The sequence below is a fragment of the Dendropsophus ebraccatus genome, chromosome 3, assembly GCF_027789765.1.
Source record: "Dendropsophus ebraccatus isolate aDenEbr1 chromosome 3, aDenEbr1.pat, whole genome shotgun sequence".
In the NCBI taxonomy this organism is placed as follows: domain Eukaryota; kingdom Metazoa; phylum Chordata; class Amphibia; order Anura; family Hylidae; genus Dendropsophus; species Dendropsophus ebraccatus.
In genome coordinates this window covers 63,993,224-64,018,800 of record NC_091456.1, presented here as the reverse complement: position 1 = coordinate 64,018,800, position 25,577 = coordinate 63,993,224, and the positions used below count along the sequence as shown (strand labels likewise).

Genomic DNA, 25,577 nt, shown 5'->3' with positions numbered 1-25,577 from the left:
TTTGTGGTGGGAATACATTAGGATAAGCCATTTTATTGGAAGAAAGATGAATAAATCTCAAGTGCAAAGTGTAACAGGATTAATGAATCTAGTAAATAATATTAAAATTAAAATAAAAAAACTTATACAAAAAACAGACAAAAATCTAATGGAGGTTTAAAATGAAAACGTACAACCAAGATGTATTACAGCATGGGAAAACTATAGTAGTTGGACACCTGTCATCTGGGAAAAAATAAATGTCGTAAATGTCAAAAAAATGTCAGCAAGCTGGAGTCATAGAACACTACAATTTAGTATTATTCATTATATTATACCCCCAAATGTCTATAGAAGATTAAATCAAGGCATAACAATAGGTGTACAAGATGTTCAGAGAGCTTATTCCCTCCATATAATATGAGCATATGAAAGCCATGGCAGAAAAGGTGCTTGACAACTGCAGTGGCAGCTAGGGCACAGAAGAACATTTATCTTGCCCATGCAAACAGCATGACCAAGACCAAAGATATTTTTATGGGGATTTGCTACTGCTCTGTACAGTTCCTGTCACGGATAGCCTTCAGCAGAGAGCAGAGAGTGTCAGACTGGAAAGAACACACCCCTTCCTGCAGGACATACAGCAGCTGATAAATACTGGAATACTTGAGATTTTTTAATAGAAGTAAACTACAAATCTATGGTACTTTCTGGCACTAGTTGATTTGTGAACTACCCCTTTAAACTACTTTGGATAATGTATATTATTATAAATAGTCTTTTATTTTAAACATCGATCCTGTAGAAGAGTCTTTGGGGATAGTGCTGAATCTTTCAAGTACCCATTTTTTTTATTATTTTATGTTATTGTTACGGGCCCCTGCTGAGTGCATCCCGTCTGTGGTACATCACCACTTATGGTCTCTCAGACGTCCTTCTAATTCTCCTGAGTCAGATTAGATATACACTGGATGATCAACGGATCTTGTGACCCATATACCCCTTGTGGAATGCCAAGGGGCTATATGCACAAAGCTAAAATGTGAGCAGTTCTATCTATCTTCTTACCAGTCCTTCTCCAGAGGTATCACACGAGGCACCTTGGCCTGTTTCTCTTTTTTATCTTTTTGCACAATAGAAATGGGATGGGAGTACTGGGCAGCGCGATACGGGTACCGGTGCTGGAACGGAAGAGGTAAGTGACTTTCGGCTTCAATTTTCAACCCCTCCTCGGCAATCCTCAAAAATACCCCCCGGCCCGGAGTACCCCTTTAAGTTTTTCCATTACGAATTCCAGTGATTTTAATAATAATTTTAATTATTGACAGTTTAGAGATCAACTTTGCATAAATGTTGATTTTAGTATATGTTTTAACCCCTAGACGACTTAGGACGTACCGGTACGTCCTGGAAGTCTGTGTCCAGACGACCAAGGACGTACCGGCACGTCCTGAGCTATGAAGCGCGCTCCGGAGCGGAGCGCGCTTCATAGCAGGTGGGGACCAGCTGCAATCAGCAGCCGTCACCTCACCATTAATGAAACGCTGCAGCGAATGCGCTGCAGTGTGCCATTAACTCCTTAAACGCCGCGGCGTTTAAGTGTAAGTGATAGGGGGAGTCCTCTGTCACTTACCGATTGGGACCCCCCCAGTGTGACTGCAGGGGTCCCGATCATTAAAACGGACCGCCGGAGGTCTCTCACTTGCTTCCGTGCGGTCCGATCGGCGCTCTGGTCACTGAGCCTGCACAGGCAGGCTCAATGAGCAGAGCACCGATTACACTGATCAATGCTATGCCTATGGCATAGCAGTGATCAGTGTAAAAATCAAAGTAATGTATGTAGAAGTCTCCCAAAGGGACTTAAAATGTGTAAAAAAAAAAAAAGTTAAAATCACTAATACACTAACCCAAAGCCCCTCCCCCAATAAAAGTTGAAATCACCCCCCTTTCCCATTATATAAATTAAACATATAAAAATAAATAAATAAACATATAATATACCGTAGCGTGCGTAATTGTCCGATCTATTAAAATATAACAAGTGTCATTGCAAATGGCGAACGGCGTACACGAAAAGAGGAAAAAAATTGCGCGGATTACAGATTTTATGTTACATTATATTTTTTAAAAAATCAATAAAAAGTGATCAAAACGTCAGATCTTCACAGATATGGTATAAATAAAAACTAGAGATCATGCCGGAAAAAATGACACCCCATACAGCCCCATAGGTGTAAAAGTAAAAGCGCTAGAAGCGTCACAAAAGGCCCATTTTATTAATAATTAATTGCCAAATAAAGGATTTTATTTAAAAAATATATATAACATTAGAAAATCTGTGTAAACCTGCATATGGTTGTGTTCGGGCTGACCTATAGAATAATAGTATCATGTCGCTGTTACCATATAGTGCATTACATAGAGACAGGAACCCCCCAAAAGTTACCATATTGCATTCTTTTTTATGATTTCACCAATTTATATCTTCATAAATAATAATTTCCATCATACATGTTATGGTAAAATGAAAGACGCCATTACAAAGTACAACTATTCCTGTAAAAAACAAGCACTTACATGGCTTGTAGATAGAAAACCGAAAGTGCTAGAGCTCTTAGAAGGGGAGGAGGAAAAAACAAAAGCGCAAAGAACAAAATTATCGCAGTCCCACTGGGTCATTTTGGGCCTGGTCCTCAAAGAGTTAAAGCTGACGTTATCATTACATCTGGTTTTCTTTGGGATTGTATTCTTCTTTCTAAACAAACATAAACACAAACAATCAGTCACATGTTATTCAGTGCAAATGTTCTGGCAGGATTCAAGCCTGATTTTATTGCGGCTGGTCAACCATATCTTGGCAGCATATGACAATGTAACTCAGTTTTGACATAATATTTTGTATCTTTACAAAATAGTTCCATTGTTTGAAACTGATTATGCTGCGTTTCTCTGTACCTATTTGAAAGATGGAAATGAGAAATATTCTGTATTAAAATATTGGGGGATTGTGCAGGGAGAGGAAGAGGCTGCACATACCAGCTATTATGAGTGGCCTGATCATGTCTTAGCTTTAGACTGGTGTCACCTATCACCTTAATCCTGTCGGTGATTATAAGGAGGAGACTTCAGACAGGAGATGCAATGCTTTCTTCACAGAACAAGAAGTGGCAGGCTTTTATTAGGCTCAGAAGTCAAGTTAAAGGCTATGTTCACATGATGTTTTTTTCTGTCCATCTTTTTTTTTTTTTATTTCCAAAATGACGTCTGTCCTTTCGCATTTAGGGAGCTCAGCATTATAATGATGGCTGTTTGTACATTTTTCTAGTTCAGACCCTTTTATGTGTGTGTGTGTTTTTTTTTTTTAAGTTCCATTGAATTTAGTAGTAAAGCTTGAACAACTAAAAATAATGTACACGAATAATTGTGATAAACATTAATTAGCAAAAAACATCCATTATCCAATACATTATGGGGCTGATTTATTAACAAACCGTGAATTTTAAGCTGTTATGCTGACGGTTGTGTATGCTTTTATTTGTATATCACTAACTGATTCCGCAGTACTTTACCTAGTTCGTCAATTTTGGTCCCTGCCCCCTTTAAGGCTCACAATCTAAATTCGTAAAGGCTGGGTTTACACTGTGTTTTTGCAATCCGTTCTATTTTCATGAGTTGAAAAATTGGATGCATTTGTGTGCATCCGTTTTGATTAGTTTTTCCATTGACTTCCATTATAAAAAGAACAGATCAGAACGGAATTGTTTTTTTTAATGGATACAAAAATTAGGACTATTTCTTTGGGCTTACTGCGCATGGTCCTGCATCCTCCTGCACATGGTATGATATGATATCTCATCAGGATTGTAATTGTTCTCACATGTTCTAGATACATATATAGCATGCCCCTTACTTTACCACCCATATCCCTGAGGAAGCCGCTGGGTGGGGGAACGCGTGGGGTAACTCCTTCCCACCTGACCCGCTTTTCCTACTTTTTAGGACTGATATGGTTATCATCTCTACCCTTTGATTTCACATATATACCATTCCGGTGTTGTTATATGCTATAGAGATTCTGCTTAGGCAGCTTGGTTATACTCTAATATTGTGTATACAGTCCAGGGTCGGTGTGGTTGAATAGTCCTTGCTGGCACACTGGCAGGACTTATGTGGACATTTTAATTGTTTTTAATGTAGAGTGATATTTGGGGTTTGTCTCCCTCATTGCTATACTCCTGCATGATTGATTTAGTGATTATTTTTGTACTTGTGGTAATATTATAATAAAGAATTTTTGTGATGTGTTACCTCTTTGTGCATATGCTTTTGTTTTCTTTGGTTTTACAAAAATGAGGTCGACTACATTTTTGTGTCCATTAAAAAAAAAAGGATCCATTTTTTTTAAAATAATGGAAGTCAATGGAAAAACGGATTAAAACGGATGCACACAAATGCATTCGTTTAAAAAACAAAACAAAAAACTCATCTCTGTAACTTGCTTTGCGTAGATACTATCCAGTCATTTATGTGTATTGATATCATGGAGTCTTGGAGGAAACATTAGTTATTTTTGCAGCTGTATCGGACATTTGTCAGTTTAAAGGGGTAGTGCGGCGCTAAGAAATTATTCACAGAATAACACACATTACAAAGTTATACAACTTTGTAATGTATGTTATGTCTGTGAATCGCCCTCTTCCCTGTGTCCTCCCACCTCCTCACGTGTACCCGGAAGTGTGGTGCATTATACATTACCTGGTCCGTGTCGCGCCCTTCCGCCATCTTGTGCCACGACGTCATCTTCGGACGGACGGACGGCCGAAGCTCTCCGATCGTCCTGAGTGCTGGCCACCCACTGCCGCTCCATCAGATGCTCAGCCGCGATTGGCTGAGCACAGTTATGCTCAGCCAATCGCGGCTGAGCATCTGATGATGTGGCGGCCCGCACTCGGGACGATCGGAGAGCTTCGGCCGTCCATCCGAAGATGACGTCGTGGCACAGAAGATCGGGGACGGGGATGTATAATGCACCACATTTCCGGGTACACGTGCGGGGGTGGGGGGACACAGGGAAGAGGGCGATTCACAGACATAACATACATTACAAAGTTGTATAATTTTGTAATGTGTGTTACTCCTCCGCATTACCCCTTTAAGCCTGTACCATCCTGTATTTCTTTTCGAATGTATGTATGATATTATCTGGCTACCACAGCTTTACTGTACTGTCTGTATTTGCAGGGAATGTTGCTTTTGGTCAGCAGAACAAACCACAAGGAAAAGGCAGCTGCAACAATCTTATGGTAACAAGCAGTCCCATGATGGTCCAGAGATTGGGTCCTATATCCCCTCCAGCTAATCAGGCGGCAACAGCATGCCATCAGATCAGCCCAAGCATACAGAGGAATCTGAATCTTCAGCACTTAGCCATACCTCCATCTGATACAAGGTCCCTTACTTACTACTTTGTTTTGTGTTTTTTTTTTTTTTTGTGTTTTTACATGTCACTGTATATTGGAAGATTTGTAAAGAGGTGATTCTTGGCCATTTACAAGGATAAGATACCAAACTAACAATCCATCACTACTAATTCAAATTATTAATTAAATGATTCTATTCGGTAAAGTTTAATGTATAAAATTGCATTTGGTGGTCAGGGAAGAAGTGGGTAATACTAACTCTACCTACCTATACATTTATTATCAATTAATTAAAATTGTATAGTGTAAATATTTTCATAATTAATAAAGTTTCATAATGTTATTAGTAAATTATTTTTATAAACTATTAGTAAATAACTGTCAACTGCACAGTGAAATATAGTAAAAATATAGTAAAGAATCGTTTGTATATATGGACTTGGAGGAGCATGTGACCATGCCCTGTCTCTAAGTATCTAACACTGAGCCTGTATATGCCTGCATATGACAATGGGGGTGGGCATGGTCACATGCTCCTCTATGTCGCCATCTTAAGCACAGACTCACCACAGAGCAGGACAGGAGGGGAGTCTGATTTTAGTTCTATATAGTAAACAGGGAGCTGCTGGCAGTAAGTGTTGTAAGTACACCTACTAAGACTGTACACTTAAAATGTTTACTATAAAGTGGCCAACCTCTTTAAGCTTACCCTAGAACCCATTTAGGCTTTTTAGGCTTTAGCTGTTTTTTGCTTTCCTCTAGGCATTGCCTATTTCTTTAAAGCATGGGCAGCCTCTGTTCTCTCATCACCTATGTAAAGTATCTCTTTAGAACACCATTTATTTACACTGTTTAAATAACAAAACCATCTTGCCAAAAACCACAAGGAATGGGTTAAATCAACACTATGGTTGTTTGCACAGTAAGAATTTATTTAACTTGACGGATTAACTGGTAGTGATTTATAGGTGAGTACACATTGTTCCCTCTGCCACTTTTTAAATTTAATATGTATTGTGATCCATGAGAAACGCACACTTCCCCATCTGACAGAGCTCAAACAATACTCAGTCTTATTTAGAAAGTATACTTTTTATAACTGTCCTTCATGAATTTATCACTTTGTCAATCTGTTTAATATATTCTCTATTTTTGTCCTTCACTTAGATCTCTCATGTCACGTGAATCTCTTGCCTCCACAACTTTAAGCTTAACAGAGTCTCATTCCACAATGAGTGTTAAACAGGAATGGTCCCATGGATACAGATTTCATGCTTCAAACCATGGATCTCAAAACAGTAGCGAACCTGGAGATCTGCTTAGCATTCCCCCAGGAACTTCTATGTCCAATAACAGTGTCTCAAATTCGTTGCCCTCATATTTGTTCGGCATAGAGAATACCTGTTCTCCTTATCCTAGTCCTAGACATTCTTCTCCAAGATCACATTCAGCACGGTCAAAGAAAAGAGCTCTTTCTTTGTCTCCTTTATCTGACGGTATAGGAATTGACTTTAATACTATTATTCGAACTTCCCCAACCTCATTAGTTGCCTATATAAATGGATCAAGAGCTTCCCCGGCAAACATTTCACCTCAACCAGAAGTTTATGGACATTTTTTAGGAGTCAGAGGTAGCTGCATTCCCCCAACGTGTGCTGGATCAAACTCCCAGAAAAGTCTTTTGGCAATCAATGATAATGTGTCGCTTCCAGAAAATGTGACTGAATATCAGCGCATGCAGCAGTTGGAACAAAATGGTCTGCATGAGAATGCCATGAACAATATGGTAGTTCGACACAACATTGGACTAAATGAAGGACAAACAATCGGGGTCTTAAAGAGTGAAAGGTTGGATGATTTTCCTGGTGGAACAATTAATATGACTTCCCAGTCTTCCCTTCCTCTTACAGTACCTGCTACCCATCAAGGTCCACCACCGCCTTATCATGTCCATCAACATTTACATCAACATGAACTTCTAAACCAGTCCCATCAGCTTTCACTCCCAGCACCGGGGCAGGTTCCTTTAATAGAAGAAGAAGGAGAAATAGATGATTTTAATGGTAAGCATTGTTGCAAGTGGATTGACTGCAGTGCTTTGTATGATCAGCAGGAGGAACTTGTACGGCACATAGAGAAAGTTCATATAGATCAAAGAAAAGGGGAGGACTTTGCTTGTTTTTGGGCAGGATGTCCCCGAAGATACAAGCCATTTAATGCACGTTATAAACTTCTTATTCACATGCGGGTCCACTCTGGAGAGAAACCAAACAAGTGCACGGTAAGTTTAACATACTAGCAAAATATTTTACATCAATGCATATACTTGAGCTTTTTAAAGGGAGCGTGTAGACTTTTTAAAAAATGTGGATGGTGATTGGCGTGAAAAGTAAAAAAGAAAGATACTATAAGAGGGGGATTTATTAAAGCAATGTCTGGCACAGATTAGCAAAAAGTCGATATTTTTGCACAACATTTTTTTTATTCTGCACCTTAATCACCAGATTGGAGAGGGGGAGGGGGGGATGGCTCTTACCTTGTCCTGGCATTTTTCTCTTTTCTCTCAATGGAAGTGCTGTGGTGATGTCCAGCAGAAAAATATCTGTATGGCTGTGGAGTGGCAGCAAGCTGAGGAAAGGACACAGATTTGTTTTGTTGTTTACACTCATGATTTACAGAAACAGAAACATATTTGTCTATGGGATGTGTCTGATACTGCACTTCAGGCCAATTCACTTGACCACTGAATTTTTTCTAATACTTCGCAACCTAAGGCCACATTCACACAATGTAAAACAATGGCCGTTGTTGAAGATTGTAGCACGGACATCTGCATTGTTTGCTATTGAATCATGGCTGCACTGTGTACACTCTGTATAAAGTGCACCCATGGTTCTGTGCGGCTGCACAGAACATTGACGTGCCTATTTTGTGCGGCCGTTATTGAACTAAGTTGTTAAATGTGTAGTTGTTGTGGATTGCAGCACACACAATGGATTTTAGCAGGGCTAAGAAAGCCGAGCCCTGTCTGTCTAGCAAAATTAAAATGTGTTTTTCTAAAATTAAAGACACCATGTGAATGCTCAAGACTGATCAGTTGGCATTTGAATACCGGAGGCTGGTGAAGTTGGATGGAACTGTAGGGTGTCCTGGAAACCATGGGTACAGCCACCAGTATTCAAGTGATAACTATTCAGTCCTAAGTATGTTCGAGTAGCGCTCATCTCTAGTTATCTGACAGATACACTTTAAAAAACACTTCAGTGTTTCAATGTAACTAAATATTGGAGCATTGCCACAATTATTTTTTTTTTTTTTTAAACATGGAAAATGTTTTTCACAGTTCAGTTCCACTACTAAAATTGCACAGATGTTATTTCTAAAATCTGTATAGTCACACCACTAGTAATATCTCTAGTGCCTTTAAATTACTGTGCCTCCCACCTACTAAAGTGGTATAAATATTTAGTTAAATATTCTTTGAAGTGGTAATAAATATTTTTAAATTGCTTGTCAAGCAGGAAAACTGGAAAAAAATGTTATCTCCACGAAGTCCATGAAACAGATCCTAAGTGAGTTAGAGGCTAAGGGCATCTTTGATGACATTAGCACAAAGTATCTTCTGGCTTCCGTGACTGAATCCAGATGAGATGTAGAAATGTCTGTTGCTTCTACTTATTTGGCTATATACTGTACACCCATGTTTAGATAAATGGTGAACCCTGGTGTAGATTTAAAGCCTTATCCAAATGCCCCATGAATTGTTCTCTGATTAAGCTAAGAAATGCATGTCTGGTTTCAATAATACCTGTTCTGTCTTCAAAAAGTTTGCAGTTGCTGCTAACATTTCTTTTAGAAAACTATAAGTAGATCAAAAATATTAAATTTAGCCTTTCATCTGATACTTGGAATGATTAAATAAATAAAGTTGCCTTTAATATCATTCTTGTCCATCAGGAGTGAAAATTATGCCGCTTTAACATCTGGTAAGTATCAAATGCATCACAACTCCTGATCTCCTGAGACACTAGGGTCTATGAATCGGTGAAAGCACATGACAAAACAAGAGACAGGACATAGTCCAAAGAAAAGTGTGTGATTGACAGGCATTGTAAAATCAGGAAGGCAGCCTGATGGAAAGCTCAGAAATCCTCTCCAGATGTGACTGAGATGGCCGGGAGAAGGATAGCTGCCAAAATGTAAAGTCTCAAACTTAGTTTAGCAAAGTTGGTACTGTTCTAAATTCAGTGCCCATGATTTTAGAACACTTTTAGGCTATGTTCACACTACGTATGAGACCGGCCGTTCCGTGACCTGGCCAGGTCACAGAACGGCCGGTCTCTGCCCGGTTCATCCCGGCTGGTACTTAAGTACCGGCCGGATGATCTTTCCGGCCGCAGGGTTCTGATGCGGGAGCATCAGCGCGCGCCCGCATCAAAACCTCCCACAGCACACAATGAAGCAAGCGTCCGGAGCCGCTCGCTTCATTGTGTGAACTGACAGGTATTTCTACGGCTGCAGTTCATTGAATTGCGGCCGCAGAAAACTGACATGTCAGTTATTTGTCGGTCCGCACGGGATCCTGGTCGGAGCGTATAAGATGTGTATACGCTCCAGCCGGGATCCCATAGAAATGTAGGCAATGTTCCACACTGCATAAAGTACGTCCGTTGTTGCTGATGGCAACAACGGCCGTACTTTTACGTAGTGTGAACATAGCCTTATAGTTTATATATTCTTTAACAAAATATTATTATGCTTCCTTCTGGATCTTTATGTCATATTATATTTAGGGGTCATAAGGAGTTCATTCAGCCTTAAAGGGGTTATCCAGCGCTACAAAAACATGGCCACTTTCCCCCTACTGTTGTCTCAACTGAGTTTTGAAACTCAGTTCCATTGAAGTAAATGGAGCTTAATTGCAAACTGCACCTGACCTGGAGACAACAGTAGGGGGAAAAGTGGCCATGTTTTTGTAGCGTTGGATAATCCCTTTAAGCCAGTCCCAAAATGACTGTTTGGCTATGTTCCGTTATTTACTGCAGGGGCGGCATTGCATTGAAGTCAATGCAATTCTGCCCGCTGTGTTCACACAGCATTATGTTAATGCCTGTTCTTTAGAATGGGCATTAAAATAATGTACCTGCCTATTATTTCCGGATGCTGTCCACTGAATAGCTGTTCACGCACATTACATTGAAGTGAATGGCAAACTAATTTGACTGTTTTACAGTTCAAAAAATGAGCCCCCCTAAATAAAAAAAGCCATGTTGTTGATGGTTAAATGCCAAAATATACTCATAAATGTCCCCTCATAGCTGAAAGCAGCCATTTTGGGCTATAGCTTTTGGTGTTAAAAAAGCTGTAAATATGGCAAAAAATATCAAAAGGGGCCATAAAGTATGCTGAAAACACTTGCTATTTTCAGATGTTTTGTCATCTTAAAAATGATCATTTTCGGGCACATAATGAGACTCATAAAGCAGCGAGCACGTAGCCTAAGATTCAGAGAACTTTGAAGTTAGAAATCACCCATAACCTCCCCTGCAGTCCTAAACAGCGTAGAGGTGGTTTCACGCCTACAGATTTTTTTTTATTATTAAACTCCTGTCTCTTGGCAAATTCTGCTCATTTAAGGTTGCTGTTGTATAATTTACACTTGCAGGCATTGATCATAATAACTCATATCTTACATATGTGGATGATAATGCAGCCCCCACCTCCTGCCCATTTGGCATGTGGGATGCAGACTTTAAAAAGTCACACAGTTTTTGCCCAAGCTGGGGCTTTTCCAAATACAAGTGACTTCTTTAAGGTCTGCATTAGGTTCATGTGTTTTTACAGCATCTTTCCTGTTGTTTCTTCCCATGGTGTTTTTTTATGAAAGGGGAACATGTAGGAAAAAGCGTTTATGAAGCAGGCCTTACAAATTTTCCTTGATGGTTCCAGTAAGAATTCCAGTATATATATATATATATATATATATATATATATATATATGGAATTTACTGTCTTTGTTGTGAATGTTTTTGTCACTAAAATAACTGGTTGTACATTACAGAAATTTATGACAATGTGCCAAAATAAGTAAATGAGAAACATACTGTTGAAGCAAAGCATTGTTAATATATGATATTTTTAGGAAAGCATGGCGATTGTACCATGGAAGCTGTTATAGCTATATTCAGGGCACTTTTCTATCACAATGTCAGTGTAATAGATTGAAAGCCAATTAACATACTTCTAGGGGAAAAAAAACTGATTTGTCAGAGTAGAGAAAAGTTTATAAACTTTTTTTTAAAATGCTAAGAATTTCCTTTTATAGGTCTGTTTTGTGGACCGTAATATTTTAATACTCCCCATCTGTTCGTAAATAAGTAAACTGAATAAAACAATTGTTTTAACAGTTTTCTTCTCATTGGATGCCTTCCTTAGGGCATGTGTTGGCAGGAGCTCAAGGAAAAAATGACAGCTTGGGCAGTTTGAGTACATTTCCATAAATGTATTCAAACCTAATGAAATGTCTTGGCTCTATTTTAATATATTCATTAGTGTTGTAAACGTTCAACACTACCCCCAAGGATGATGAAGAGTAAACATGGTGCAAGCACCCGGCCATAGTTCAGGGCCTAAGAGTGTAACCTATGGCTAAATGTTCCTGGTAACGTCTAACCGTTTAGTTGAGTGCGCAGCTATGCAAACAGACTTATCAGAGACACAATAAAAATCATTGATTCAAATTAGGAATCGTCACCATCTTGCAAGACAGAGCTTCTTTTGTTCTTTATGAAGCCTGCTTTACACGGCCACTTACATGCAACGATTTCTTTACAGTGACTTTAGGTATTTGGTGTGACAAGATTTCAGCACGGTGACCTGATAGCTCTTTTCAAGTGATTGAGCCGCACTTGTTGGAACTTGTTTGACATGTTTGTTCAATAGCAATTATGAACAAAAGTGGTTACATGGTGTAACAATGAGTTCTTCACCATCTGTTTGTAAAAGACTTAGGTATGAACCAAGCTATTGAATGCCCCTGTGATTTGTACACTGAGGTGTTTATCAGTATTATCAATGGTGACTCTTTTCCATGTCTGTATTACACACACTAAGCTTGACTTGGCAAGAACTTATGGTTCTCTTATTGTCTGGGTCACCATGATCTACTTACATTGTGTGAGCTTACAAAATCAGGTGCTAATTATGGGGTGTTATTTACTATAGTTTACATAAAGATTGCCTGCTATAGCTTTTCATTGTCGTTGAATGGTATTATGACACAAGAATTAACTACTCTACTACCAAGCAGTTGAAGAACATCCTTGCTTTTGGTATTCACCTGTGCCGCACTCTGCTTTTCTATTACATTTTTAGGGAGCGTAGATGGGATGATGATAAACGGAGTGGTTTATTCAATATACTTTTCTACTTTTTGTTTACACAATAATTTATAAAAAAAAAAAAAAAAGGTTCAACATATCCTTAATGGTTTGGCTACTGAGTAAGTTTTCTTAAGTAGAAAAAACAAACATTACCAACAAAGAGTCCCAAAAGCCACTATGAGTAGGATTCATATTGCACACTCTCTGTGTTGGCATAGAAGGAAGTAATATTTATAGTAGCATAAGAAGTTAAAATGTTTTTTTTCTCCCAATCCAATTTATGTGATTTATATTTTCTTATGCATACTTCCTAAAACTTACAACTATAGTTTTTCCCTTTTGGGTAAATCATGCTGTGATCCAGTAATATTTTAAGACTGAGAACTTTACCTCTTTTGTTTATGCACAGTGGATTTTTTCCTCCTGTTTTTTGTAACTGAGGAGGGATGGCAGAAATATTTTACGTTTGTCAGGTTGGTCTTTTATTTACTCTTTTGTTCTCGGTCAATTACTGAAAGTTTCATTGAAAGAAGACCAATGTCCTTATGTTTGGTAGCCACCTTTGAATGCTACTTTATAGTATACATTTGTATAATCAAAAATATAATTATGAAATGTTTTTCAGTGATTAATTCACTCTTTATAAATTGTAGCAAATAGATTGTCCTAAAGGGTATGTGCACACTTAGGAATAGGTGAGGAATAGGCGAGGAATTGATGAGGAATTTGCTCTTAATTTCAGCTTGAAATTTCTCCCGTAAAATATCAACAGAGCAATGTCCCATTGTGTTCAATAGGATTTCTGTTCTGTTGTTCACACTGCAGAATTTCCAAGCAGAATTTTTGGCCACAGATTCGCTTTCTGCCCATATAATTTACATGTCAATTCTTTGGGTGAATTCTGCTAGAAGTATCCTATAAAAGTCAATGGGGACCTAAATTCTGCTGGAATTCCGCTTGTATTCCACTCGTATTCCGCTCAAATTTTGCCAAAGCTGAATAGCGTAGGAATTTGAAGAAGATAACTTTCTTCTTAAATTCCTCGCTGAATACCCACCTATTTTTCAGAACAATTCTGGAACATCTTTTCTTATCTATCTGTAATGTGCTGTTTTTCTACTTACTTACTATAAAATATATATACATTTCTAAGAAAAAAATGGTTGACAATCAATATGGCCACTATTACTACTTTTACAAGGTTTTTGCAGTCTCCAGAAGAGCTTTTTGTTTCTTTTACTGAGAAGAGATTTCTCTCTGACCACTTTACGAGATTGTTGCAGTGATGATTGACCTTCTGCATGTTTCTCCCATCTGCACACAGGGTCTTTAGTGCTCAGCCATTGGTCACCATATACCAAGGCCCTCCTCCTCTTGTTACTTACTTTGGTGGGGCAGCCCACTTTAGGAAGGGTCTTGTTTGTTCTAAACATCCTTCATTTAAGAATTATGTAGGCCACTGTCCTTCTGAGAATTTTCTGTACAGCAGAAATGTTTTGTACCATTCTGCAGATCCACACAATCCTGTTTCTGAACCATACAGGCAGTTATCTCCCCCTTTGGACTTGACTTTTGCTCTGATATGCACTGTCAGCCGTGGGACCTTATACAGACAGGGGATATCTTTCCAAATCATGTGCAATCAACTGAATTTACCACAGTTGACTCCAATTAAGTTGTAGAAACATCTCCAAGATTATCAAGAGAAATCAGACCCCTCAAAGCTAAATTTAAAGTGCCATAGAAAAAGGTCTGAATACTTATGTTCATGCAAAACTTTACTTTTTATTTTTCGAAAATTTCAAAATTCCATTTTTACATTTTCATTATGGGGTATAGAATGCAGATTGATAGGGACAAACTTTATTTTTTATTTTAGCACAAGGCTGAAATATAAAATAAATGACTTTATAGTGTATTTGGTCTCTATAGACTCTATAGACTCTTCCACCTATGGCTATGTTCACAACGTTTTTTCAGCACCGTTTAAAATTACGTCCGTTATTTTGAATCTAAAATAACGGACGTTATTTAGCAGCCTGGCCTACTTTTAGTGGAATGACTGGTTTTTGTACATTATTCTAGTTTGGGTTACTAATTGGACTTTGGGTGCGGCTTAATTGAAAAGTCCATTGAATTTAATTTAAAAAAACGGGAAAGAACAGTGCAAAAGAAAAACTGTGTGTAAACTACTAATAACAAACGTCCGCTGTTTGCAAAAGCTGACCGAAAATAATGATCATGTTCATTATTTTGACGCCCGCAAGAAAACGTCCGTTATTCAATACACTGTGTGCATTGGGCGTCTGTCTTCCCATTGACTTTAATGCATTGCCATTGCAGTCAGTTAAATCTTGGCAAAAACTGACGTTTTTTTAAATATGAAAATCAGCCGCCTTTTGAATATTTTTGACGTTGTGTGAACATGGCCTATCTTTGGAAATCCCATCAGAGAATGGTGCACAACAAGAACAAGCTTACAATTTATCAATGTATTCATTTTGATCGATGGGGGTCCCAGTGGTCGGAGCCCCATTGATCAGCTAGTCTTCAATTATAATGTGATAGGGAATAACTTTTATTTTTGGAATAACATAGTATATGGTATGGTACTGGATCTTCTAAGTCTAGGGTAATAATGTATATAGCTGTGATTGTTTATTAGTTTCTGTTAAATAAATGAAAAAGCAAATAACTAAAAAAAGACCAATGAAATGCTTAATTGTTCTCTATAATAAAAAAAATAATTTTTGCTTGAAGTTGATTAAAATGTTATACTTTTATACAAGTAAGTGTTCATGCACTAGTACGATTAGGCTGAATAGAATAGCATAGAATAGCTTTGTTCTGGTCCTTTACTTTACTAATTCTTATTCTATAAATTACTTGCTAAACACAAAACCGTGTGAATACGTCTATATTACTATATTGGTGCTATAAATCATCAGGGCTAACAAATGTTTTTATATGCATCTAGCAATAAAAGAACTGTACTAATATAACAAAGGTGTTATTATAGTGTAAATGAGTAAACAGTAAGGTGCGCTTAGCTTGTGTGTCTATGAGTGTTTATGTCAACCTGCTGACACTTTCTTTTCCAGTATATCACATTAGAATACATTTTACAAATTACTTTTCAACCCCGAAGCAAAACTGCAACACACAACTTCAAAAGAAATATGCATGTTAAAAGAAAATAAAATGTCTGACATTCCATAGATGTGATGATCGCTTTATGCTTGGATACACACACTTAAATTTAAGACTTTGTCAACTACCTGAAATAACACTGCAGCTAATTTATCTTTGGTTCGGCATCAGAATATAGTGTACTCAGTTATAAGAATACAGGATTTACATAACCTTCATCAATACTGATATATACATGAAATTACACATTCAGGCTATGTTCCCACAACAGGTTTTTTTTGTCCGTTTTATGGCCACCTTTTTAATGGCCGTCCTTTTGTTGCCCAAAGTTGCCTGTCTTTTTATAATAATGGCTGCAAATAATGATCATGATTGTTATTTTCAGCCGTCATTAAGAATAGAGGATCTTCTTTTGGCTCTAAAATGACGGTTGTCTAGAAAGACGGTCATCATTTCTGCGTAGTGGAAACATAGCCTAATAGGTAATAACTTAATTTTATTACCATGTACCGATATTATATGTATTTTCCTTAGGAATATAGACAGATCCACAGCGAAAGCTAACAAGGCATTGCTTTCTCTATTTGCCTACACATATCACTCCTCTAGTTTTGGGTTGTTCAGTCTTTATTTCTGTCATTGACAGAGCAGTCAGCGAAGACAGTGAGATGCCAGCATAATGACTGTCCCCATGGGATCCTTGCGCCTATTGCTCACAAACTGTAAGCTGTGCATTTTTAATGTTTCATGTTGACCCCTTTACCTTCTTTTATATATGGCTACTGCAGATGCTTAGAGTTACCAATAGAGGGCCCCCTCCTATGAAACATCTCCGACTGTACACTGAACAACTTTTTAAGTTACTTTGAGGCTGTGGTCACACATTGTCATTTTGCAGTCGTCTCTTTGGATGGCTGTCATTTTGGAGGGCCGCAAAACTACAGGGTGTGAACATAGCCTTAGAGCAGCTGTACTTTCTGTATTTTCAATGATCATTCCATAAATCTTAAGTTTTCATTTCAAAATGTCACCTGTTCATCGACGTGCAGAAATGTGGTAGTAAATCTCATTTAGATTTGTTTTTTTTAATGTTTTTTTTTTTCCACCCATGTGCAGAGTACCATATACTTGTTTTTCTGTGTGGCTGTCTGACCTGCAGGAGAATGCTGACTTCAGCTCTTTTGAACCATTCAGTATATTACATTGAAAACATGAAAGGATTAGGTTAGAAGAATTTAGCTTTTTCTAATTATTACAGAGAAAATACATTCTCATAACCTGTGACAATGCAGTTATAAATACAAAAAGTATTCATTTCTAAGTATTTATTCATTAGCCAATGATTAAAAAAAAATCAAATATGGGTTGTTAGTAAATCATAGCTTTTTTTCCCCATATAACCAGACTTGTGTATTACAAACAATTGCAAATAAGCAAGTACCACTGCAAAAATATTGGTAAGGCTAGGTTCACACTGCGTTTTCAGCATCCGTTTAACGCATCCGTTTTTTGCAAAAAAACGCATGAAAAACGGATTGCAAAAAACGGATTCATTTGTGTGCATCCGTTTTTCCATTGACTTCCATTATAAAAAAAAACAGATCCGTTTTTTTTGGCGGACCAAAACGGACCAAAAAACGTTGCTGACCCTATTTTTCTGGACGTTAAAAAAAACGGATCCGTTAAACAAATGCTGAAAACGCAGTGTGAACCTAGCCTAAGGAAAAAGGAAAGAAACTTTCAATCCAAAGGGTGTGCTTCCTGGTTATTAACACATTTAGGCTATGTTCACACTCCGTATGTTTCTGGGCGTAGTGCGAACCGCGAATATACGCACGTAGTTTTGAGGTTGATGCGTTCGCTTGAAAGTATACGATATACGCCCGCACAATGCACACTACGTATGAGCTTACGGCCGGATCGTATATGGCGCCGTGAAAAATGAACGAGACCAATGTTTGAGGACAGAAATGTTCCAACTCACGGCCCAACTCACAAGTACTTATTTCAGCCAAATTGAACTTGATTTTTCGATCCAAAAGGTTCTGTGTGGTTTACGGGGCTGGGCGAAGATTTCCAAGTAAATTACCTGTTTCAGATCGCTTCGAAACAAGCTAGGGAAGCATAACTGTACAGCCGCACATGTACGGCAGCGTGCGAAATGTGGCCGGACTCATACGCATAGCCTATTACAGAGTGAAAAAGGTTTCGTACATAACCAGTACTCTAGTATACAAAAAGAGCAAAAACAAAGGCTTCAGCTAAAATTACATAATTTTATTTTCACATAAAAATGTAAAAACAGCATATATCGCATAATTCAAAAAATTTACAAAAGATTACAAAATGGCACGCGAAATGTGCATAGGGGTCAAGCACTACCACACTGCCATGGGTGAGTCAATATGATCTGATAGACTTGTGTTTACAAATAGTGGTCAGAATTGTGTTTTATTCCTATTTTGGGAGGCCTTCTGTTATGCACTAGAGATAGTAACACACAATTGACTCCGGACATTGGTTGTTTTTAACCGATTATTTTATGAGTATAGGCGGTGTGTTTGTAGGACGCCATTTTGTAATCTTTTGTAATCTTTCTGAATGATGTGATATATGCAGTTTTTAAATTTTTATCTGAAAATTAAATTATGAAATTTAAGCTGAAGCCTTTGTTTTTTCTTTTTATTGAATTTTTTGTATTGGGTTAAGAAAGATGTGGGTATAAAGAAATAGACCCATAATTGACAATTAGTTGCCAGTACCCATTGGAACGTGTGTTTCTAATAACCAGTACTCTATATGGCTATGTTCCCACTGGGAACATATCGGGGGGAGGGCAGCTTCTCGTAATATAGACGGTCGCTATTAATAACCATGAACATTATTAGCATATTTGCATCAACAATGGCTGGAAATAACTGTTACAGGATATGATGAAAAGGTGCCAGAACACATAGGGGAATTTATTAATGTTTACACCAGAAAGTTGTCCAAAAAAAAAATCATTTTTGTATGTACTTGCACAACAAAAAGTTCTGAAAAGTTGCAAAGTTGCCATAAAACTGGCAGGAAAACTGAGATGGGATAGTGTCACAGTCAGTGATTGGCTGATCGGGCTGTTACTCTAGTTTTATGAGTGACAGCCCGCTCAGCTAATTACTGGCTGCAGCGTTGTCCCGTCTCGAGACAAGAGTGACAGGCCGCTCAGCCAGTCACAGACTGACCGAGAAGAGACAACGCCATGGCTAGTGATTGACTGAGCAGACTGTCACACTTGTCTCGAGATTGACAGCCTGCTCAGCCAATCACTGGCTGTCATGCTGTCCGGTCTCAGCCAGTAGACTGGGAGGAGGACACTGGGGGAGTGTGGACAGTTAAGCAAGCCCCTTTTTTATTTTTTTTAATATGTGAGGCCACCATCTTTACGAACTAGTTCCAAACTTTGCAAAATGTTTACTTCAGTAACAAAATAAACATTGCAACTTTTAGAATGATTTGAAATGGTTTGGAAGATTAGATTCAATAATTTCTAGTAACAATGTCCCCCTTCTCACACTGTAAGGGTAAGTCAACAGGTCAATTAGGTGGTCCTGCCGTTAGGTAGGTAGATTTTACTTAATGTCTTCCAATTAGGTAGTTTCCCTCCAGTAGGTAGGTGTCCCACCCATTAAGTTGTTCCCCCCCCAGTAGGTAGATATGTTCCCCCTTTAGGTGAGTAGGTGTTCCCAGTAAGAAGGTATGTCCCAAGTAAGCAGGTTGGGCTTTTGGTAGATAAGTCTCCACATTAGGTAGGCACATAAGGCACCTGGTAGGTAGCCACCCATTGTGTAGGATCCCCAATAGGTAGTTAGCTCCCATATAAGCCAGCAGATCCCCAAGTAGTGGCTCCCATTATCACCCAGGAGCTAGATAGTCCCATCTAAATAGGGCACCCCCCAGTAGGTAGATATGCTCCCCCTTTAGGTGAGTAGGTGTTCCCAGTAAGAAGGTATGTGCCAGGTAAGCAGATTGGGCTTTTGGTAGATAAGTCTCCACATTAGGTAGGCACACAAGGCACCTGGTAGGTAGCCGCCCATTGTGTAGGATCCCCAATAGGTAGTTAACTCTCATATAAGCCAGCAGATCCCCAAGTAGTGGCTCCCATTATCACCCAATAGCTAGATAGTCCCATCTAAATAGGGCACCTGTTAGGCATCACTTTGTTGGTTTGTGGAGATTAATGAATAGGTCTCTCCCCGGCTCACTGCTAGATCTTACTTGTTGCTGGAGGCAAGCTTTAGTGTAAGTCTCCTTCAACATGTTGGATTAAACAGTGAATCAGGGAGAGCAGCATTCAGCCATGTGCTTGTGAAGTTCTATGTTTTGGTGGGGGTCTCAGTCCAACGTTTAAATTATTTGTGTGACATGTCAAAAGTTTTTTTTTTTTTTAAATAACAGTTAATCTTTAAATAGCCATCAAAAGTGACAGACTTCACTTCCAATGCACATACCTGAGCTCTGGGCATTCATGACCCACACACTTGTTCACCACCTGTCCTTCTCTGGACCACTTTTCTTAGGTACTAACTGTTGCAAACGCAGAAACTGTCTATTTTGGAGATGCTTGGAGGTTACATAAATGGATCAGAAGAAGTAAAACTAGTGCAGGTTATGAAAATGTTGCATCACAACTCTCACTAACTCCACTAGCCAGAACAGTAATTACAGGGACCAAATGACACCATTGAGAACCACTACCATTTTTCACACCAAGCTTAAAGACTTATGACTGCAGCAGTGCATTTCATTAAAAACATTTCAGACTTGTAGAATATTTTTTGACAGTAACTTCAAGCCATTCTGTTGTTTAATTGTTTTAGTTTGTAAAAAAAAAAACTTCTGTGTAAAATGAAGCTGTTTAGAATGATGACATAAGGCATACAACCTATCACCAATGCAGTCACAGATAATGTGGCTTTACAGAAGTATGTAGTATATTATATGTTCTCCTGCGTAATGAAAGAAACAGATTCGTTTGGCATTTATAATGTAAACTGTCATGGAGATTTTCTAATGGTGTAAAATAGATCACTTTACCGTACAACATGTCATTACTTCTGACACGTCTGTTTTAGTGAATACTTGAATTAAACATACAATAAAAGCACTGAAACATCTTTTATTCTAGCTGTTTGTTGTGCCATTCATCTTATTCTTTGTAAATGTTCATAAAAGACAAAGTTGACAACTGGACATTACCATATCCCTTGTCAGAAAGGTGTGTCCCTATACAGTTGTGATTGCTCGTTCACGTTCAGGTCCGGAGCTGCACTTTACAATGTCTGCACTGTCAGCTTCATGTGGCCGCTATTCAGTGAATAGCGGCCACACAAAATTGACATGTCAGTTTTTTTTGCAGCCACATGAAATCCCGGCTGGAGTGTATCCAGAGTGTAAACACTCTGCTGGGATTCTATAGACTATAATGGGATCGGCCACTTCATTAAAGCGACTCCGTACCCACAATCGGACCCCCCCAAACCACTTGTACCTTCAGATAGCTGCTTTTAATCCAAGATCTGTCCTGGGGTCTGTTCGGCAGGGGATGCAGTTATTGTCATAAAAACAACTTTTAATCCGGCAGCGCATTGTCTAACGGCCGGGGCTTACATTTGTATATGCATTAGGCTGGCACCACCTCTCCGTCCTTCCTCCCCACCCTCCTCATCATTAGGAATACTCCAGGCAGATTGCTTCCTATTCCCCATCTGTGGAGCCCGGCACATGGGCTGGATCGTTAATACACCTGTCAAGGCTCAAACAGCAGTAAATGTTCCTGGATCATTCCTAATAATGAGGAGGGTGGGGAGGAAGGACCGAGAGATGGTGCCAGCCTAATGCATATACAAATTTAAGCCCCGGCCGTTAGACACAGCGCTGCCGGATTAAAAGTTGTTTTTATGACAATAACTGCATCCCCTGCCGAACGGACCCCAGGAGAGATCTTGGATTAAAAGCAGCTATCTGATGGCACAAGTGGTTTGGGGTACGGAGTCGCTTTAAATATTTTCCGTTGTTGCAAAACCTGCAACAACAGCCGTTGTTTAATAAAAATTTCTGTTGTGTGAACGTGGTCTTAAAGTTTGTATTCATGAGTAAGTTATCTAGGATGCCTTTTATTTATACCTGTTTGTTACCTGTTACGTTATGTTTGGTCAGTATTTCAATCAGTATTTTTAAGCGAAACTAGAAGTGGGTTGACAACATAGTAAGCGTATAAATCTTTCCATTAAAGTTTTTCTCTCCTGGTTTTGGCTAAAAATACTGACTAAATTTCTGACTGAAATATTGACCAAAATAGTATGAGGGAGATTTATCACGTTGTCATGTAAAAAAAATCTCTTTGTTTCCCACAGCAATCAATAATTTTTTATATTGCTTCTGTAAAATGAAAGCAAAACTTTGGTTGCTAATGGGCAACAAACATAATCCTACTGTAAGGCAACTTGAGAAATCTCCTCTTTGTGTACACATAGCCTTAAAGGGACTATCCAGGATTAGATAAACATAGCTATATCCTTCCAGAAATAGCATCACTTTTGCCCCTGGTTTTTGTGTGGTATTACAGCTCAGTTCCATTGAAGCGAATGGAGCAGAGTTGTACTACCGCACACAATCTGAGGACAGGTGTGTTGCTGTTTTTAGAAATAAAAAGCAGCCATGTTTTGATATCCTAAATAACCCTTTTAAAGTCCAACAATGGAAAGGTGAGCACATTACTTTTGTCCTTCCCTAAATTCTTGCCCAAATCCCCTGTCTATTTTTGGCTCATGTTTTAACAGAATATTAAAATTATTGCAGGTCACAACCTGTAGTCCACTTTTTCTCAGTTTCAATGCTTGGCAGATGTAACAAATGTATTGCGCCAAACTAACTTCATATACTTTATTAAGACAAAAGAAGAGTTGATAATTGTTAGATAATAAGTGTACATTTCATTATGTTCTCCATACATAACACATTGTGAGTCATCTAAGGCAAGAGAAATGTTCCCACTATATATGACACATTTTGTATAGCCTGATAAATTCCCTAGTGGGACCCCCCCACACACACACACACACCAAATAAATAAATATATATATATATATATATATATATATATATATATATATATATATATATATATATAATTCATATTACCATTTTACATATTAGACTGTAATTACTTTTGCACATTGCAATTTGATCTGTAAAATTTTTGTTCAATTTTACACGTCAGAAATCACATTTAGAAGAACATTCTGGACGCAATCTATCCACTCTGTTAATACTACTTTAGGGCCTGATGGGACAGTGCATTACGCATTGGATTTAATAAACACCAAAGAAAGAATCCTTGTGTCATCCCCTGCCCCCTAGGGTCCTGCAGTAGGATTAACCCAAAGGATACATTTTCTGTGTTTCCTTTAGTTATATCTCTTCTGCTATTTTTATTCACTTAAAGAAGACCTGTAGCCAACCCCTAAAGAAAATGATGAAGAGATGTTATGACCAAAAAATGGCTTAAAGTGCCGTTGTTACCCACAATCTGACCCCCCCCCCAAGCTGCTTGTAACATCAGATAGCTACTTTTAATCCAAGATCTGTCCTGGGGTCCGTTTAGCATGTGATGCAGTTATTGTCCTAAAAAAACATCTTTTAAACTTGCAGCCCTGTGTCTAATTGATGTGGCCTAGAGTGTCTGTGCATTAGGCTTGCGTTGCCTTTCTGTCCCTTCTTCCTACCCTCCTCATCATTAGTAATGCCCCTGGCAGTATCTCTCCTAATCATCACTTGTCTAAACACTGCACATCGTTAAGGCACATGTGCAGTGTTCAGACAAGTGATGAATAGGAGAAATCCTTCCCAGGAGCATTCCTAATGATGAGGAGGGTAGGGAGGAGGGATGGAGCGGCGGTTAAAGCCTAGGGCATAGACACTGTAGGCCACGTTAATTTGACACAGGGCTGCAAGTTTAAAAGTATTTTTTTAGGACAATAACTGCATCACCTGCTGATCGGACCCCAGGGCACATATTGGATTTAAAGCAGCTATCCAAAGGTACAAGCGGTATGGCGGTGTGGGGGGCGGCAGATTGTGGGTACAGAGTCGCTAGTTTGTCAGTATAGTTTGTAAGCCAGTTCAGATAATATTCAGATGGGTGTGAACTTGATTTTATTTATGTGAGTGGACATAAAGGTGTGGGAGTGATTATACAGTCAGGGGGTGAGAATGTTTTACATTAAGGGGCATTTATGCCTCATACATATGTATATGACACTTGATAAAGAGACCAGAAAGGTCTTGGAAATTGTTGTGTCTCTCTAATAGATGTAATCTATTTTATAATACATTTTTAATGGTACTTTTATGGTACTTTATTGGATCTGCACCCTGTTGACCCATACTTGGACAGGAGATGAATCGTCTAATTATTAATATCAGGTTCATACCATCTCGCTATTAAAGGGGTAGTGCGGCGGTAAAGAATTATTGACAGAATAACACACATTACAAAGTTATACAACTTTGTAATGTATGTTATGTCTGTGAATGGCCCCCTTTCCCGTGTCCCAGCACCCCCACCCGTGTACCCGGAAGTGTGGTGCGCTATACATACCTGTCACGTGCCGACTCGTCTCCGATCTTCAGTCTGCGATGTCGTCTTCGGACGGCCGGGCCGAATCCCTCCGAGCGTCCAGAGTGCCGGCCGCCCTCTTCAGCGTCATCAGATGCTCAGCCGCGATTGGCTGAGCAGCCTATGACGCTGAAGAGGGCGGCCGGCACTCAGGACACTCGGAGGGATTCGGCCCGGCCGTCCGAAGACGACATCGCAGACTGAAGATCGGAGACGAGTCGGCACGTGACAGGTATGTATAGCGCACCACACTTCCGGGTACACGGGTGGGGGTGGTGGGACACGGGGAAGGGGGCCATTCATAGACATAACATACATTACAAAGTTGTATAACTTTGTAATGTGTGTTATTCTGTCAATAATTCTTTACCGCCGCACTACCCCTTTAACCGAAATGCCAGACAAATGATAAACCCACATATCTGAATGGGAGATGGACATGGCTGGGGATTTAACAGCCAAACCAAAATCTCCTCCAAAAGGAAGAATTCTGTACTCATCTGTAGACAGCCGTATGAGGTCAAGCACTTACAGGGAAGCTAACCTCAAAAGTGGCACGAGAAAACCAACTCTTTTTACTCTGGATGAGAGTTATTGTGCATACTTATTGACAGGGAGCATTGCCTGAGCTGATTTCTTTGCACTAGCTTTTTAAAAGGTTTTATTTTTGCAATTTTAATGAATACCAATCTCATAACAAAGTACACTTCAGACATCCATCTTGAGGCTGCCCATAAACCTGGGGTCACACATTGTACACGTGGGCATTACAGCTTTGCACAGAGGGTATGCACCAGATTGAAAGAGAAAACATAACCTGTTAGCCGACAGTCTGTATATATAACAGGATAGTCAAGTCCAGGACTAAACTCTGTTCTTCGTAGCAGCCCAATCAACTGAGTTTAGCAGAACTGGGGCGACCCAAATCCTAAGCCTCACTACAAATAGGACAATCACACCCATAAACACATTCATTCGTCATCCATA

The 25,577-nt window shown here is 39.0% G+C and overlaps 1 protein-coding gene across 1 annotated transcript in view; it reads left to right on the top strand.

Moving 5' to 3' along the window:
* The window catches only part of GLIS3 (GLIS family zinc finger 3), a 347,865-nt gene that overhangs the window by 107,931 nt on the left and 214,357 nt on the right, over window positions 1-25,577 (top strand). The window contains exons 3-4 of the mRNA XM_069964277.1: window positions 5,221-5,428; window positions 6,567-7,680. Coding sequence (XP_069820378.1) covers window positions 5,221-5,428; window positions 6,567-7,680 — 1,322 coding nt within the window. The remainder of the gene's footprint in view (window positions 1-5,220; window positions 5,429-6,566; window positions 7,681-25,577) is intronic.